The sequence below is a fragment of the Atractosteus spatula genome, chromosome 6, assembly GCF_055471065.1.
Source record: "Atractosteus spatula isolate fAtrSpa1 chromosome 6, fAtrSpa1.hap1, whole genome shotgun sequence".
NCBI classification, from domain to species: Eukaryota; Metazoa; Chordata; class Actinopteri; order Semionotiformes; family Lepisosteidae; genus Atractosteus; species Atractosteus spatula.
The window spans coordinates 16,427,183-16,444,738 of NC_142711.1; the positions used below are offsets into that span (position 1 = coordinate 16,427,183).

At 49.0% G+C, this 17,556-nt stretch overlaps 1 protein-coding gene across 1 annotated transcript; it reads left to right on the plus strand.

Annotated features, from left to right (window-relative positions):
• Nucleotides 1–2,880: 2,880 nt before the first annotated feature.
• LOC148832317 (uncharacterized) lies at nucleotides 2,881–16,266 on the plus strand. Its single transcript, XM_088918772.1, has 10 exons — nucleotides 2,881–3,001; nucleotides 4,845–4,951; nucleotides 5,404–5,515; nucleotides 5,927–6,116; nucleotides 6,275–6,343; nucleotides 6,782–7,362; nucleotides 8,162–8,747; nucleotides 10,320–10,692; nucleotides 11,491–11,754; nucleotides 15,693–16,266. Exons 1-10 carry the CDS (start codon nucleotides 2,913–2,915, stop codon nucleotides 15,929–15,931), a joined length of 2,610 nt encoding a protein of 869 aa, XP_088774898.1. The 5' UTR covers nucleotides 2,881–2,912; the 3' UTR covers nucleotides 15,932–16,266.
• Nucleotides 16,267–17,556: the final 1,290 nt, after the last annotated feature.

The window sequence follows — 17,556 nt, forward strand, 5'->3', positions numbered from 1 at the left end:
TGGTGAGACAGGAAGGAGACTGGCAGACCATTTTAGGGAATTTGTCTGAGCTGTGAAGATCAAAGATCTCCCCAGACCGATAGTTCCCCATTTCACCTCTAACGGCCTCGGCCTTTCTGATCTGAAACAAATAGCTCTGAACATAAATACACATTCAGGACAAGCGATAGTCTTGCACATGTTACACCACACACACACACACCCATCTCGCTCTGCCGGTATCACACCGTCACTTCACTAATCCGATCGCTTCATACAGAAACAGTCACTTCGAGATACCGGCGCCACAGGGAGGAGAAATATATCCATTTCTCCTGGCCACAGGCTGTCTGAACCTCCTCCTCCCTGAAGACAGCAGCTGGAAATGGGCTTGAAGAGGGTGGTGGGGGGGGGTCGTCGATGATCAGATGGGTTTTCCTTTGAACTGCAGTAGAGTACAGCTCCTGAAGCTCTTTCCGGGCTCGGCCAGTTATTTTCCTAGCGATGTTAACAATTCTAGCCGGTTTCCTTTACTCTAAATGTTGAGGCTGCCATACCACACTACCAAAAGTAAGGATGATTTCCGCCAACACTCTGTAAGCCCTCTCTAAACCGTTTTGACTCACCCCCAGCCTTTCAGCGTCCTGATCAAAAATATATGCTGGCTAGTTGTCCTAAAAATGCAGTTGGTATTCTCGGCAAAGTTTAAATCTTCATCTGTTACTATGCCTAGGTGTAACTGAAACACTGAACCGAGGGAGAGAGCAGGGCCGGCGCTACAGGGGGTGCAATGGGTACCGCTGCATCTAGCCCACATCTTAAAGTGGGCCCCTTTCCTAACGTCATTAAAATGACAGTTTTTTTTTAGAAAAGACCACCCGTAAAATAAACGAACAGGAGTTCGTATCAGGGGCGGGGAACGCTGTGTATTATCCAATAGCAATATGAGTCTGGCGTATTTTCAAATAAAACACAATAATCTATTTGAAAACACGGCTGTGCGGATGATTTGCGACTGGTCACTGGCGCGTCGATTCCAAAAGATGTTGAATTGGATAACGCGACCTGTTCTCCTGCAGGACAGAGCAACAGACCAGCTTACATTGAGCTAAACCATGTTCGTGAGTGTGCAACATGAACGCGATCCAGAAATGTAAGCCGGGTAGCCAGAAACGCAAAGAACAGAAAAGACAATTCGAGAGGAAAGGTTTTTCGATCGCTTACTGGACACTGTCATCAGTGAGACAGGAGAACGTTTTCTTTCTTGAGCGAGTTCAGTCGTCTTTTTGGCATTTTGTTTGACATGATAAATACCGGAGATAATTCAACCGAAGCAACGAACTTGCCTTGTTTTTAGGAGACATTCATGGCGGAGATTTAGCAACTGAACTAAAGTTTGTCTCAGCTGCTCCCCAGTGAAGTCAACTCTGCGTCTGACGTACTGCAGTATTTGGTCAACAAAGATATGAAATCTGCGTTTCCAAACACAGCGATAGCATGTCAAGCGTTTTCAACAATTCCAGTTGCTGTCGCCAGTGCTGAACGCTCGTTTAGCAAACTGAAATGGATCAAAACATATCTAAGGTCCCCCATGTCGCAGGGAAGACTGTCAGCTCTGGCTTTGCTGTCTATAGAGAACAGCACCGCAAGGCAGGTGGATTTCAGGGATATCATCGCTAAATTTCTCAAGTTGTAAGGTAGGGCCATGTTCTTCACTTTTAAAATAATTAGTTACTAAGTATCAAGGTGGGGAGCTGCGTCAGCATGCGTACTGTAGGCTGCAAAGGAACAAGTAATAGGTTTATTCCATACTGAAAAAAAGAAGAGAGAAACAACGTTTCGGCCGTGGAGCCTTCTTCAGGTGTGAGGAAGGCAGGTGGATTTCACGTCAAAAGATTTTCAATTTTTTTTTTACAATATAACTATCTTATTCAGATATCGATCTGTTCTTCCACGGTTACATTCATGCGGTGAATGTAATGCGGTGCCATCCGGATGCAGCGGCATGCGGTGCCATGGCCCTACCTTACAACTTTGACAAATTTAGCGATGATATCCTTGAAATCCACCTGCCTTGCGGTGCCGTGGAGCCTTCTTCACACCTGAAGAAGGCTCCACGGCGGAAACGTTGTGTTTTCTCTCTTCTTTTTTTCAGCATGGAATAAACCTATTACTTGTTACTAAGTATCAAGTTCAATATATGGGCCAAGTATGGGTTGCGCCGGCCGTGGGAGAGAGGTTGGAAATCTGACGTATTACTGTCACAAGTAGCCAGTTCTTTGGTTTTGTCAACATTAATAAGAAGCATGCTTGTACAGTAGAACTTTTCTGTAATTGTCACGGTGCTATAATATTAACATATTCAACTTGACAAACACAACCAGACACGCACAGCGCACAGTGTTAATCACGTGTTAAGTGATGATCGCATCTTCACAGCTTCACGGGTTGGTCAAGACTACTGCAGATGAAGTCATAGAGGTGGGCGGTTGCTATGGTTACAAGCTGTGTAGTAGTTCACAGCATCTGGACGGCGGTTAATGCAAGTATTTAATTTTATTTAATTTTATAGTGCTGTATACATATTTTGAAACAGAAAAATAAAGTAAGAAAAAAAAAGTCTGAAAATGTTTGATCATCCCCTCTCTTTCTCCGACGTGGTTCAACCCAACAGGAGATCCGCCTCCCTGTGAGCGATACCAATTATGGCAGAGGTGAGACTTGCTAAACGTAACTGAATATAACCGTGAAAGAACAGATCGATATGGAGAAAACATGAATAAGATAGTTATATTGTAAAAAGAAATTGAAAATCTTTTGACGTGAACTGATACTTAGAGGTCCGAAGGGAGATTTTACGGTGTTATGTTTCCTTGTCCCCCTGATGTGCTCCGCAGTAGTGTGTCCCTTTTGCGGCCGGACGGGGAGCCAAGATGGCGGAGGCGGCAGGGTCCCTGCTCGAGTATCGAGAACCACCAACCCTGGACAGCGACGGCGAGGCTACTAAGCCGCCGCCACGGAGGTGAGGAGTGGGTCCTGTCTGCCATGTGATCCTGGGCTTCACAGACAGGGAAAGAGAGGGCTTCTCTGGTCAAGCAGTATCGAGAGGACAGAGACGAACAGGGAGTGTGTGTGTGTCAGAGGGAGACGGACAGTGTGTGTGTGTCTTTCTGTCTGTCTGTCAGTCAGAGGGAGACGGACAGACGGACGGAGTGTGTGTGTGTGTCAGAGAGAGACGGACAGGGAGTGTGTGTGTGTGTGTGTGTGTCAGAGAGACGGACAGACGGACAGGGAGTGTGTGTGTGTCAGAGAGAGACGGACAGACGGACAGGGAGTGTGTGTGTGTCAGAGAGAGACGGACAGACGGACAGGGAGTGTGTGTGTGTCAGAGAGAGACGGACAGAGACAGGGAGTGTGTGTGTGTCAGAGAGAGACGGACAGAGACAGGGAGTGTGTGTGTGTCAGAGACGGACAGACGGACGGAGTGTGTGTGTGTCAGAGAGAGACGGACAGACGGACAGGGAGTGTGTGTGTCAGAGAGAGACGGACAGACGGACAGGGAGTGTGTGTGTCAGAGAGAGACGGACAGACGGACAGGGAGTGTGTGTGTCAGAGAGAGACGGACAGACGGACAGGGAGTTTGTGTGTGTCAGAGAGACGGACAGAAACAGGGAGTGTGTGTGTGTCAGAGAGAGACGGACAGAGACAGGGAGTGTGTGTGTGTCAGAGAGAGACGGACAGAGACAGGGAGTGTGTGTGTGTGTGTGTGTGTCAGAGAGAGACGGACAGACAGCTACACATACCTCGGTTTCACTATCAGCTCATCTGGGAGTTTTGACCTGGCAGTGAAGGCACTGAGGGAGAAGGCACTTAGGGCTTTCTACACAATAAGGAGGCTTTTCACCATCAACCCACCAACAAGAATCTGGCTCCAAATATTTGAAAGTGTAATCCAACCCATTGCCCTATACGGCAGTGAAGTGTGGGGTCCCCTCACAGACAAGGAGTACACTCAATGGGACAAATGTCCCATTGAAACTGGTCCTGAGGCTCACTGGCCCGAGCCACAAAGCCCTGCTGGCCAAGAGCTGAGCCCAAAACACACACACACAAATACAACATAAACTGTAATGCTACAGAACCCCCTAAACAGACAATACACACTAGCCGAATATTTGACCAAGATAAGAAAGAGGGAAAAGAAACAGACCCTGAGGAAGTACAGGCTCAGTGACCACAGCCTGGCCATAGAAACTGGGCGACACAGACAGACCTGGCTGTCCAGAGAGGACAGGCTGTGCTCCCACTGCCAGCGGGGAGAAACAGAGACAGAGGTGCACTTCCTACTGCACTGTGACAGATACTCTGGGATTAGAGAAACATTCTTCACCAAATTTACAAATGTAATCCCAGCACTTCCACACCTGTCAGAATCACAACAGGTCCCAATCCTGCTGGGAGAGGGAGGAGGGAACTCAGTTGAACTGGCAGCCCAGTAACAGTGAGTCTGTCTCCCAATAATGCTCCATCTGTCTACAGTATATGTAAATATTTTATAATATGTCTTTGTTGTAAATGTCTAATATGTCTGTAGATTTTATTTTACTTTTATTTTTTGTTTTGTTCCATGTTAATTTCATTATTTTATTTGCTTTGGCAACACTGATTGTACCCATCGGTCATGCTAATAAAGCACCTTGAATTGAATTGAAATTGAGAGACTGGCTCTGTTGTATTGTTAGTGGAGAGAGAGAGACAGAGACGGGTACTGCTGTATAGTTACTGTAGAAAGAGAGAGATGGGCACTGCTGTATAGTTTGCTATGGATAGATATATAATTGCTGAGGGTAATTGATCTGTTTCAGGTGTCTCTCCGTGAGGAAACAGAGGAAGGGGATTCCGATGAAGGTGCCAGAGAGACTCATCACTGAGGATGAAGATAGCCTGTCCGAACACAGCGACGCGTATTCCAGTAATATTGTCTCTGACACCCCCTCTCTACCTCTCTCCCTGACACACACCCCTTCATCCTCTCTCCCTGACACACCCTCCCCCTCTCTCCTTGCCACACCCCCTCCCTGACACACACCCCTTCCTCCTCTCTCCCTGACACCCCCCCCCCCGAAACACACCCCTTTCTCCTCTCTCCCTGACACACACCCCTTCCTCCTCTCTCCCTGACACCCCCCCCCGACACACACCCCTTTCTCCTCTCTCCCTGACACACACCCCTTCCCCCTCTCTCCCTGACACCCCCCCCCCCCGACACACACCCCTTCATCCTCTCTCCCTGACACACACCCCTTCCCCCTCTCTCCCTGCCACCCCTCCCCCTTCTCTCGCCCTGCCACACCCCTTCTCTCTCCCTTCCTGTACTGTCTGTAATAGCATCCAGTCTTTGTTAACCCTTCTGTCTCTCTTTAGGTACTCAGTGTGTGCGGGGATTATACCCTGAGGCTGTGGGGGTGCAGGATACCCCCCTCCCTCCTGGAGAGCTGCCCTACTATCTGCCAGACCCCCTGAGCAGCGATATGTGGTGAGAGGGAGGAGCAGAGAGAGTATGTCTGAGTGGAGTGATGTATTAAACATTAAACCTGCCTGTCTGTGTGTGACAGTATTAAACCTGTCTCTGTATGTGACAGTATTGAACCTGCCTGTCTGTGTCTCTGTATGTGACAGTATTGAACCTGCCTGTCTGTGTCTCTGTATGTGACAGTATTGAACCTGCCTGTCTGTGTCTCTGTATGTGACAGTATTGAACCTGCCTGTTTGTGTCTCTGTATGTGACAGTATTGAACCTGCCTGTTTGTGTCTCTGTATGTGACAGTATTGAACCTGCCTGTCTGTGTCTCTGTATGTGACAGTATTGAACCTGCCTGTCTGTGTCTCTGTATGTGACAGCATTAAACCTGTCTGACAGTTGTTAACCTGTCCATCTTTCTGACAGTGTGCCAGAGCTGGTAGAGGAGGATGTGGGCTTGATGGTTCAAGGAGGGCTGTATCGCGCTCCCAACTGCCGTGTCCGAGAGGTGCATTGTGGGAGCCAGGCACGTCTTTGTGTTTTTGCTATACGGGACATTGCCAAGGGAGAGGAGATCACCGTGGACTATGGTCTGGGAGACTGGAGTAGCTCTCTGGTGAGACGTCCTGTACTGATGGCTCTGTGTGTCTTGTGAGTGAGTGAGCTGTGGTGTGGGCTGTGATGTCAGTACTGTTGACTCTGTGTGGCTTGTGAGTTACCTGTGCCGTGTTCGTTCTTGATGCGTTTTTGCTGATATGACTGTGTTATTTGCAGAATTTCCACAGCATGGTCTCTCCAGTGGGCTACGACTGTGGTTCTGACTTAGACAGTGACCTGAAGAAGGTGAGTCAGACATATATGAAGTCATATGCCTCTTCATGAGAGTAGGGCTGTCCTGCTGTCCTCACTGAACTCCACACTGGGCACCTGCCTGCAGTGTTTGGGCATTCTGGGTACAATCTGGCCTTGCTAAACAAAGACCGCGCTGTGGGTTCAGCAGTTTAGACCACACCGTGGGTTCAGCGGCCCAGAGCTCGCCGTGGGTTCAGCGGCCCGGAGCTCGCCGTGGGTTCAGCAGTTCAGACCACACCGTGGGTTCAGCGGCCCGGAGCTCGCCGTGGGTTCAGCAGTTCGGAGCTCACCGTGGGTTCAGCGGCCCGGAGCTCGCCGTGGGTTCAGCAGTTCAGACCACACCGTGGGTTCAGCGGCCCGGAGCTCGCCGTGGGTTCAGCGGCCCGGAGCTCGCCGTGGGTTCAGCGGCTCTGTCCTCTCTCCATGCAGGACGGGCCGGTGGGAGGAGTGGCTCAGTATCTGCCCTCCTGGTCTCTCTCGCCCTCCTCCTCCACGTCCCACTCGGAGCACAGCGCGGCCGACATCGACGACGAAGACACGGGGGACACGCCTGACCCCCCCGCCCCGCCCGCCCCGGCGCGGCGTGCCCCCTCCAGTAGGAGGCACCGCTGCGTGTTCTGTGGGCGCCGCTTTCGCAAGATCGCCCGGCACCTGCAGCGCGCCCACGCGGGCGAGACGCGGGGGGCGCCGGGGCGTGCCAGGGGATCCCGGGACTGGGTGCTGAGAGACCGGGGCGACGCCCGCACCCCACCGCCTCCGCCCCCTGAGTGCGGGCCCTGCTGGAGCGGACCGGCGCCCCCGGGGCGGCATCAGAAGAGCGGCAGCAGGCAGCGGGGGACACTGTACACCGCGCGAGAGGAAGAGCAGCCCCAACAGGAGGAGGAGCGGCCGGCAGCGGGGCGCAGGTCTGTCAAAGAGGGGGGACAGGGCGAGGACAGACAGACGAGCTCCAGTGTGCTCCCTCGAAGTGACGCAATCTCGGACCTGAAGGATCTGGGGGAGCCCTGCAGGTAAGAATCTCTCTCTCTCAGTGCAGTGTTGATGTACTGGAGTGTCCAGTCAGTGTGTCTGGACTGTATTAACCCCTCTCTCTCAGTGCAGTGTTAATGTACTGGAGTGTCCAGTCAGTGTGTCTGGACTGTATTAACCCCTCTCTCTCAGTGCAGTGTTAATGTCCTGTAGTGTCCAGTCAGTGTGTCTGTACTGTATTAACCCCTCTCTCTCAGTGCAGTGTTGATGTACTGTAGTGTCCAGTCAGTGTGTCTGGACTGTATTAACCCCTCTCTCTCAGTGCAGTGTTAATGTACTGGAGTGTCCAGTCAGTGTGTCTGTACTGTATTAACCCCTCTCTCTCAGTGCAGTGTTAATGTACTGGAGTGTCCAGTCAGTGTGTCTGTACTGTATTAACCCCTCTCTCTCAGTGCAGTGTTAATGTCCTGTAGTGTCCAGTCAGTGTGTCTGTACTGTATTAACCCCTCTCTCTCAGTGCAGTGTTAATGTACTGGAGTGTCCAGTCAGTGTGTCTGTACTGTATTAACCCCTCTCTCTCAGTGCAGTGTTGATGTACTGTAGGGTCCAGTCAGTGTGTCTGTACTGTATTAACCCCTCTCTCTCAGTGCAGTGTTAATGTCCTGTAGTGTCCAGTCAGTGTTGATGTACTGTATTAACCCCTCTCTCTCAGTGCAGTGTTGATGTACTGTAGTGTCCAGTCAGTGTGTCTGGACTGTATTAACCCCTCTCTCTCAGTGCAGTGTTAGTGTACTGGAGTGTCCAGTCAGTGTGTTCACCCCCCTTTCTCCTGTCTTTCAGCCCCCCCTCCTCCCCCTCTCTCTGCAGTGCTCCTCAGGGTAGTAAACCCCACATCCTTCCCCTGCTCTCGGACCTCTCCTCCCTACACGCCCAGCTGCAGCAGCGGCAGGAGCGTGCCCGTCAGGCCCTGTTGGACCCTCAGCAGCGCCTGTCCACTGGCCTGGCGGAGACCTGGCGCTCCCTGTGCCACAGCAGCCTGGCGCTGCTCATCTTGTTCAACCGCCGCAGAGACTGCGAGGTCTCCAAGCTCCGTGTGTCCTCCTACTGCCAGCGGCGGAGAGTGGAGAGCGAGGCCACAGAGGAACGGCAGGCGCTGATGGGACAGGAACTGTCGCTCCTTGACAGAGAGAGACCACTGTGTGACCGCAGCCGCAGGAAGGTGCTGGGCGTCTCTGCAGCAGCTGCGCCCCCTGCTGGCAGGGAGGAGGACCTGGCCTTAGAGGCGGCGCTGTCGCCCTTCGAGAGGGAGGTGTTGTGTGACCTGACACGTGCCAAGGTTCAGGGGAAGAGAGGGAAGCTTGTGCCGCTTCTACTCACTGCGGAGATGGAGAGCAGCCTGGACCTGCTGCTGAGCACCAGAGACCAGGTGAGGGCAGGGCCGTCTTCTTCGAGGCATGGCTGTTATCCCCATCAGGGCGAGGTCTGTCTCGGGGTGTGGTTAATTTCCCATCAGGGCGAGGTCTGTCTCAGGGAGTGGTTAATTTCCCATCGGGGTGTGGTCTGTCTAGGGGAGTGGTTAATTTCCCATCAGGGCGAGGTCTGTCTAGGGGAGTGGTTAATTTCCCATCGGGGCGAGGTCTGTCTAGGGGAGTGGTTAATTTCCCATTGGGGCGAGGTCTGTCTAGGGGAGTGGTTAATTTCCCATTGGGGCGAGGTCTGTCTAGGGGAGTGTTTAATTTCCCATCGGGGTGTGGTCTGTCTAGGGGAGTGGTTAATTTCCCATCAGGGCGAGGTCTGTCTAGGGGAGTGGTTAATTTCCCATTGGGGCGAGGTCTGTCTAGGGGAGTGGTTAATTTCCCATCAGGGCGAGGTCTGTCTAGGGGAGTGGTTAATTTCCCCATCGGGGTGTGGTCTGTCTAGGGGAGTGGTTAATTTCCCCATTGGGGCGAGGTCTGTCTAGGGGAGTGGTTAATTTCCCATCGGGGCGAGGTCTGTCTCGGGGTGTGGTTAATTTCCCATCGGGGCGAGGTCTGTCTCAGGGAGTGGTTAATTTCCCATCAGGGCGAGGTCTGTCTAGGGGAGTGGTTAATTTCCCATCGGGGCGAGGTCTGTCTCGGGGTGTGGTTAATTTCCCATTGGGGAGAGGTCTGTCTCGGGGTGTGGTTAATTTCCCATCGGGGCGAGGTCTGTCTCAGGGAGTGGTTAATTTCCCATTGGGGCGAGGTCTGTCTAGGGGAGTGGTTAATTTCCCCATCGGGGTGTGGTCTGTCTAGGGGAGTGGTTAATTTCCCCATCGGGGTGTGGTCTGTCTAGGGGAGTGGTTAATTTCCCCATTGGGGCGAGGTGTGTCTCGGGGAGTGGTTAATTTCCCCATCGGGGTGTGGTCTGTCTAGGGGAGTGGTTAATTTCCCATCGGGGCGAGGTCTGTCTCGGGGAGTGGTTAATTTCCCATCGGGGCGAGGTCTGTCTCGGGCAGTGGTTAATTTCCTATTGGGCTGTGGTCTGTCTCTGGGTGTGGCTCATGTTCCCATCAGGGTGTGGTCTATCTGAGGCCTTGGCTAATTTTTCCTGCATGATGTCTGTCTTGGAGAGTGATAAATATTCACATCAGGGTGTGGTCTGTATGTGGGCGTGGTTAGTATTCAGATGAAGGCATGGTCTATCTGTGAGTGATTAATATTCAGATGGGGGGGGGTCTGTCTGTGAGAGTGATTAATATTCACATATAGGCATGGTATGTCTGTGGGCATGATTAATATTTGGATCGGGGCGTGGTATGTCTGAGAGTGATTAATATTCACATTGGGGCGTGGCCTGTCTCAGTGTGTGGTTGATATTTACATCATTTTTGTATATGTAGACATTTTTGTGTGTGTTCCAGTGAAAACATAATTAAATATTTTAGTTTTTAACTGCAGGATAAGTCCAGATCACATCAGGTAGTCTGGAGTTTTATCAGTTTCCTAACGGATCGATTGAAATTTCTCTTGTTGTCCAGGTGGGAGTGAGCCCTGAAAACCCCTATGTCTTTGCGCGCCCCTTCCACAGCGCGGCCACCCCTCTCCGTGGCGGCGACCTGCTGCGCCTCCTGGCCAGGAGCTGTGGCGCGCGGCGGCCTCAGAGCCTCACCTGCACCCGGCTGCGCAGGCAGGTGGCCATCCTGTCCCAGCTGCTCTCCCTCTGCGGCCGGGCCCAGCGCTCCCGGCTGGAGGGCTACCTGCGCAGGGAGTACCACGTGACCCAGGACTGCACGCGGCTGCAGGAGGACCCGGGGCTGATGGGAAGGGTGGCCAGGGTCGTGCTGGCCGGAGAGAAGGACGGGCTGATGTTTAAGGGCATGACCCTGGAGCAGATCTGCCTGGAGCTCGATGGTAAGGACGCACACAGACGAGCCATCAGTCTCGAGACTTCCTCCTGTCCCACGGTCTGGTCTGTCTCTTTCCGAGAGTCAGCCTGGGTTTCTGGTCCCCCGCCTGTCTGTTTCTGTTCCTTTGCTCTCCTCTTTCTTCTTGTTGCAGTGGGGCTGTTGTCAGGTCAGAGAGTATCAGGCCGATTCTAGATTCAGACAGGAGGACCAGCTCTGTCCACTGCTCCCAGGAAAACAAGGGGAGCTCTGTCAAATCCCAAGAAAACAGCGAGAGCTCTGTCAAATCCCAGGAAAAGATTTGAGGCTCAGTCAGATCCCAGGAAAACAATGAGAGCTCAGTCAGATTCCAAGGAAACAATGGGAGCTCAGTCAAATCCCAGAAAAACAATGGGAGCTTTGTCAGATCCCAGGAAAACATTTGGAGCTCTGTCAGGTCGTAGCAGGTGTGACTGATCAGCCAGGTTTAACACACAGCACAAGTATTGAGTCGGTACGGAATGGGAAGCACTGAGCCTGAACAGGGGATTACGAGACGATGAGGGGGCTGGATACCAGTATCCAGCATCCTCAAGGGCCCCGACACTGCCCGCCCAGTAGATCTGTTGCCCCACTATGTTATTAAAGCCGATACCCTGGTTTCCTTCAGGAAACAGCTATGTGAGACGCTCGTATCAATTAGCTACTAACGATCAGATGAGTCAGATGGGCCGAGTGGCCTCCTGCTGTGTGATTTGTTTATTGTCTTTATTTGCCAGCTTAGATGCTTTTGACTTTGCGCCTCTGTCTGCTCTTTTCCGCGCAGTGCTGTCGGAGAACTCTGCGGATGCGCTGTCGGAGGACGAGCAGGAGCAGGAGGAGGAAGAGGAAGAAGTGACCAGGAAACAAAAGCGCGCGTCGAGCTCCTCATCCCAGAAGCCTTTGCCCTCACCAGCACTCCCGCAGAGCCAACAGAGACAGAGGAGACCCCCCAGGGCACCCCCCAGTCTCCAGATGACGTCCCCTTCCCCGTCCCCGTCCCCATCGGCCCGCAACAGCAACAAGAGGAGCGGAGCCCAGCCCAGACAGGGTGAGAGATACAGACAGACAGGCAGGATGAGGGGGGAGGAGAGAGGGAGACGCATGCCTGGAGAGAGAGAGAGAAATGTCTGTAGATTTTTGTTTTATGTTAATTGTATTTGTTTTGCTTTGGCAACACTGTCATTACTCATTGGTCATGCCAATAAAGCATCTTGAATTGAATTAAAATTGAATTGAGAGAGACTGGAGAGATGCAGAAGGAGGAGATTGAAAGAGAGACAGGACTGGAGAGTGCGAAAGACAGGGAGAGGGGAGAGAGAGACAGGACTGGAGAGTGCGAAAGACAAGGAGAGGGGAGAGAGAGACAGGACTGGAGAGAGGGAGAGGGAGAGGGGGGAGAGAATGCACAGGGCTAGAGACACTGAGAGAGAGCAGTACTGTCAGACCCTGGCACTGACGGTCAATCTGGACAAGACCAGGTGAAGCCAGATCTCAGGGAAACAGGACAGGTACCACTCCATATTGAACAACAACACACTGAAACACGCCCAGCTACATGTACAAATGCAGCCATCGAGAAAGTGCAAGGTGTCGGCCGTTATACCACGGTACTATACTACTACTATACTAATGACGTTTTTATTCTTTTTGAATCATCTGATGCAAGACAGCACTGCTCTGAAAAAACTGCCAGGTGGCGCAGTGCATTCTTAAAACAACTGCAGCTGTGTGTAGTTGTCAGAAAAATCAGTACTGTATTAATATTAACCCATTAGTGCTTTCCTGCGCTAATAATACTGTACACATACTACTAGCAAAAAACGATTTCATTAAATACAATGATTGCACACAACTCCATATAAGATAGTGGATGTCAGTATATCATATAACTCTAATTATTAAAAACAGAATTATTGTTTTGTTAATTTAATAGAGTATATAGAATAAATAGTAAGAGTGTATAATTTACTGCTCATTATTTAATTAAGAATGTATTATACAGTGCCGTACTGATTTCCTCTATTATTGCAGTTTTTTTACACTGAATGTTTTCAGGTCTTCAACCAAAATCTAATGTTGGATAACGGGAGCCTGAGTGAACAAATAACACTTTTTTCTTTTTACTTATTTCATTTATTTAATTAACAAAGTTATCCAACACCAACTGGCACTGTGTGAAAAAGTAATTGCCCCAATTAAAGGGATAATTAGAGTCAGCTGATTGAACACAGTCAGGCTTGATTACAGCCAGCCCTGCTCAATATAAACCTCACTTATTTTGACCCTCACCATCCGAGTCAAGTTACCAGCACAAAGATGCGCTGTAGATGTTCTGCACAAAGTGTTTCGAAGGAAGTGTGTGGTTTCAGTCACTGCAGCTAAAGGTGGCGCAACCAGTTATTAAGTGTAAGGGGGCAATAACTGTTTCACACAGGGGATATGGGTGTTGGATAACTTTGTTTATTAAATAAATGAAATAATAATAAAAAAGTGTTTTGTTCACTCGGGTTCCCTTTATCTAGTATTAGATTTCATCTAAAGATCTGAAAACATCCAGTGTGACAAATATGCAATAATAGAGGAAATCAGGAAGGGGGCAAATACTAGTGGCTTTAAAAAAATTAAACCAGATATTGTGTTAAATTACATGAAATTCTGGTAAATTGTATTACATTTTTCAAACCCGTTAAATTTTAATAGTGATTCAGTGTATTTATAATTTAGTTATTACTACATTTATTATTAATATTAATTCAATATTTTTACACTTAATTTACAACATTTTTAAAATTAACATTAAAATGAACAGAAATGCCAGTTTAGTATACATATTATTTATTATATCTATTTTATTATTATATAGTGTTTTTTTAATCTCCAAGGAGCAATTTGTTAAAGAAAGAACAACTTGTGCATGAGCCGGGAATCGAACCCAGACCTCGTGCTTGGCAGGCAAGACATTCACCACAGAACAGTCTGTGCCTCACTCTGATTGGATGGCTGAACCTGTGGGATATTGGGAAATGTAGCTTCTTACTTCATGCATTTAGTTCAATGAGCAAAATGAACTGTTTTTTTTTATCCTGAAGTTTCATTTTCCATTCTGCTGAAAAGAAACATTATATAAAATATATATAGTATATCTAAACAACACAAAATGAGAACCACTGATGTTGTAATGGATTGCAGAGGAAGTGAAACCAAACCAACGAGAAGTGTTTCGAAAATAAATGATATGGATAAAAGCGCTGAAAGGAATCCACCGGTCGTTCATCGTATTGCGTTAATTCCCTCTTAATTCCCCCTGCAGAGACGGCAGCTGCAGCCCACTGGCCTGTTGTCCGTTGACAAAACACAACAACAGGTCGATTTGCAGGGTAAAGACGTCTCTCATGCAATTCAAATGCTGGCCGTGTTTTGCTTGGGGGGCAGGGAAATCAATGCAAATGCGCAAATTTGATACGATATTCCCTTGACCCATTTTTATTTTGTTTGTATCTAAAGAGGAACTTAGATGAAACATCTGTTAAATATGAAATAGTGAAAAAAAACCCTGCTTTGGTACTGTCCCGAAAGTCACATTTAAAATGAAACGTTTCATCAAATTAAGCAAATGAGGTAATATTCCTTTTTTGAGTAATTCAAACAAAAAAAAAATAGATGTAATTAAAATACTATTTATTTAAGACAAACACATCTGTAGGTGCCATAGTAGTTCAGGTGGATAGCTGCGTCAGCATGCGTAGGCTGCAAAGGAACAAGTAATAGGTTTATTCCATGCTGAAAAAAAGAAGAAAGAGAACACAACGTTTCGGCCGTGGAGCCTTCTTCAGGCCTACTCCTCACACCAGGCTCCACGGCTGAAACGTTGTGTTTTCTTTCTTCTTTTTTTTTCAGCATGGAATAAACCCATTACTTGTTCCTTTATAGGTAGCATTGTTGATATTAGAGTAAGACAGCTGTCATGAGAGTACCATTGTTGACAACGGTAATCATTTATTTGAAGTTAAGTAAAATTAATTAATATCACTGAATTCTAAAAAGTGCAAAAAACCTATTGAGGAAAAGCTAATTTTCATACTCGAAGAAATATGTAATTAAGGAGCTGATCGATCGTTGAAGGAACAGAGAATTCCAAGATAACATGGGAAAAGCTGGTAGGAAATGCTTGGGGAAAAAACGGGAAAACTGCCTGCAAAAACTACATCTCTCAGAAATCCAAGGTTCTGCTTCTCTGGGTACTGCAGGCCCTACCCAGCCTTGGCTGTGTACAAGTACTTACGTTTGTTCAGTGATATGTTGTTTATTGTTTTTAATTTGAACATTGCAAGTGTTCAAGGGAAATGTAGTTAAAACGAGTATGTCAAAACGTTTCCTAAATAACCACAGCAAGTAAGTGAGTTAAAGAATTTGATACATAAACTGTTAATGAAGAAGTGTCCAGTCAGTCACTGTGTCTGTATTAACCCCTCTCTCTCTCAGTGCAGTGTTAATGTACTGGAGTGTCCAGTCAGTGTGTCTGTACTGTATTAACCCCTCTCTCTCAGTGCAGTGTTAATGTACTGGAGTGTCCAGTCAGTGTGTCTGTACTGTATTAACCCCCCTCTCAGTGCAGTGTTAATGTACTGGAGTGTCCAGTCAGTGTGTCTGTACTGTATTAACCCCTCTCTCTCAGTGCAGTGTTAATGTACTGGAGTGTCCAGTCAGTGTCTGTACTGTATTAACCCCTCTCTCTCAGTGCAGTGTTAATGTACTGGAGTGTCCAGTCAGTGTGTCTGTACTGTATTAACCCCTCTCTCTCAGTGCAGTGTTAATGTGCTGTAGTGTCCAGTCAGTGTGTCTGTACTGTATTAACCCCTCTCTCTCAGTGCAGTGTTAATGTACTGGAGTGTTCAGTCAGTGTGTCTGTACTGTATTAACCCCCCTCTCTCAGTGCAGTGTTAATGTACTGTGGTGTGTTAACTCGTCTCTCTGTTTCTCTCTCAGGGAAAAGAGGGGTGTTGAAACGGCCATGGTCAGAGGCTGAGAGGCGAGCAGTGGAGGAGCACCTGGAGAAGAATATCCGTCTTCTCCGCGTTCCGGCCAAGGCGGAGTGTGAGCGCTGCCTGGCACACTGCCCCCTGCTGGGTGCCAACTCTCGGGACTGGAGAGCGGTGAAGTTCTACGTGCACAACCGCATCCAGCTGATCAAGAGGCACTTACAGAGGAGCGGCCTCAAGAGCTGAGACTGCAGGGGGCAGGGAGAGGAGGAGAGAGACAGGGCAGGAGATGGGAGGAGGGGAGAAGGAGGGGAGCAGAGGGAGATGAGAGGAAGAAGAGGGAGACGGGATGCCGAGAGAGGTGAGAAAGGGAGGTACTGTAGTAGAGGGACAGACTTACCTGTGGACGATCAGCCCCAAAACCTCACAGTGATGGGAGAGAGGGAGAGAAATCCTCTATTGGAATCTCACTAAACTGGACACTTTTATAGAACAAAGTATTTATTTGTTATTATTTATTGATTTTTGTAAAGATGGCACACTCATGTTGTTTCATTTGCTGTAATAAAGAAAAAAACAGATTTTGTCCTGTTTGTCATCCAGTATCCTTGTCTTGTTAACATTGTGTCCTTATACCTGTAGAACTGCAGACAGAAATATTGCTGCAATGCCTAAGTTCAGTCCTTCTCCTCTGAATGTTTCTGAGTCCACAGTGAGCTGTATGATCTCAGTCCTTCTCCTCTGAATGTTTCTGAGTCCACAGTCAGCTGTATGAGCTCAGTCCTTCTCTGAATGTTTCTGAGTCCACAGTCAGCTGTATGAGCTCAGTCCTTCTCTGAATGTTTCTGAGTCCACAGTGAGCTGTATGATCTCAGTCCTTCTCCTCTGAATGTTTCTGAGTCCACAGTGAGCTGTATGAGCTCAGTCCTTCTCCTCTGAATGTTTCTGAGTCCACAGTCAGCTGTATGAGTTCCGTCCTTCTCTGAATGTTTCTGAGTCCACAGTCAGCTGTATGATCTCAGTCCTTCTCCTCTGAATGTTTCTGAGTCCATAGTCAGCTGTATGATCTCAGTCCTTCTCCTCTGAATGTTTCTGAGTCCACAGTCAGCTGTATGATCTCAGTCCTTCTCCTCTGAATGTTTTTGAGTCCACAGTGAGCTGTATGAGCTCAGTCCTTCTCCTCTGAATGTTTCTGAGTCCACAGTCAGCTGTATGAGTTCCGTCCTTCTCTGAATGTTTCTGAGTCCACAGTCAGCTGTATGAGTTCCGTCCTTCTCTGAATGTTTCTGAGTCCACAGTCAGTTGTATGAGCTCAGTCCTTCAGGACTCGGGACTCGGGACTGCGGGCGGGTCGGGACCTCAGCCCAACAGAACCACATGCTGGATCTTTCCCCCGGTCTCAGCACTGCTCTGTGCTCTGCGTCAGCTGTACCGGAGGCGGCACTGTCCAGACGGAGTGGCTCTTCTCATTCGAACGTGGTGAAAAGGGGCTTGCGATGATCGATCTCTCAGACTGGATCCACCTGGACCGGCCGGAACCGCCACCGAACAGGAGCTGTGTCGCTACAGACACCGAGATGTTGGGCGAAGTATCTTCTGCTGCAGCAATGAGGACGCGCTCCGAGGGCGAGTTGGCAAGGTGTTGAAATGATCGCAGTGGTGCCAAGTGCTCTGCCCGGAGGAACTCATACTGAACGTCTTGTGCTCTGCAGCAGGCAGATCAGCTTCAGATACAATCTCATCATCCAGTTCAACTCTGGGAAAGATGTGTCTCTGCTGAGTATCATCTCCCTTTAGCGGGCTTGTCTTGCTTCTTGAAGCGCTCGGTGTGCGAGGTCACACCGCCAGGACACGTGTGGTATATTAAGGGT

Excerpts from the sequence above, each read along its gene's own strand:
- LOC148832317 (XM_088918772.1), top strand. The coding sequence starts at position 2,913 with ATGGCGGAGGCGGCAGGGTCCCTGCTCGAGTATCGAGAACCACCAACC. Across the intron at positions 5,516-5,926 it reads CCCCTGAGCAGCGATATGTG|TGTGCCAGAGCTGGTAGAGG; the intron begins GTGAGAGGGAGG and ends TCTTTCTGACAG. Across the intron at positions 6,117-6,274 it reads GAGACTGGAGTAGCTCTCTG|AATTTCCACAGCATGGTCTC; the intron begins GTGAGACGTCCT and ends TGTTATTTGCAG.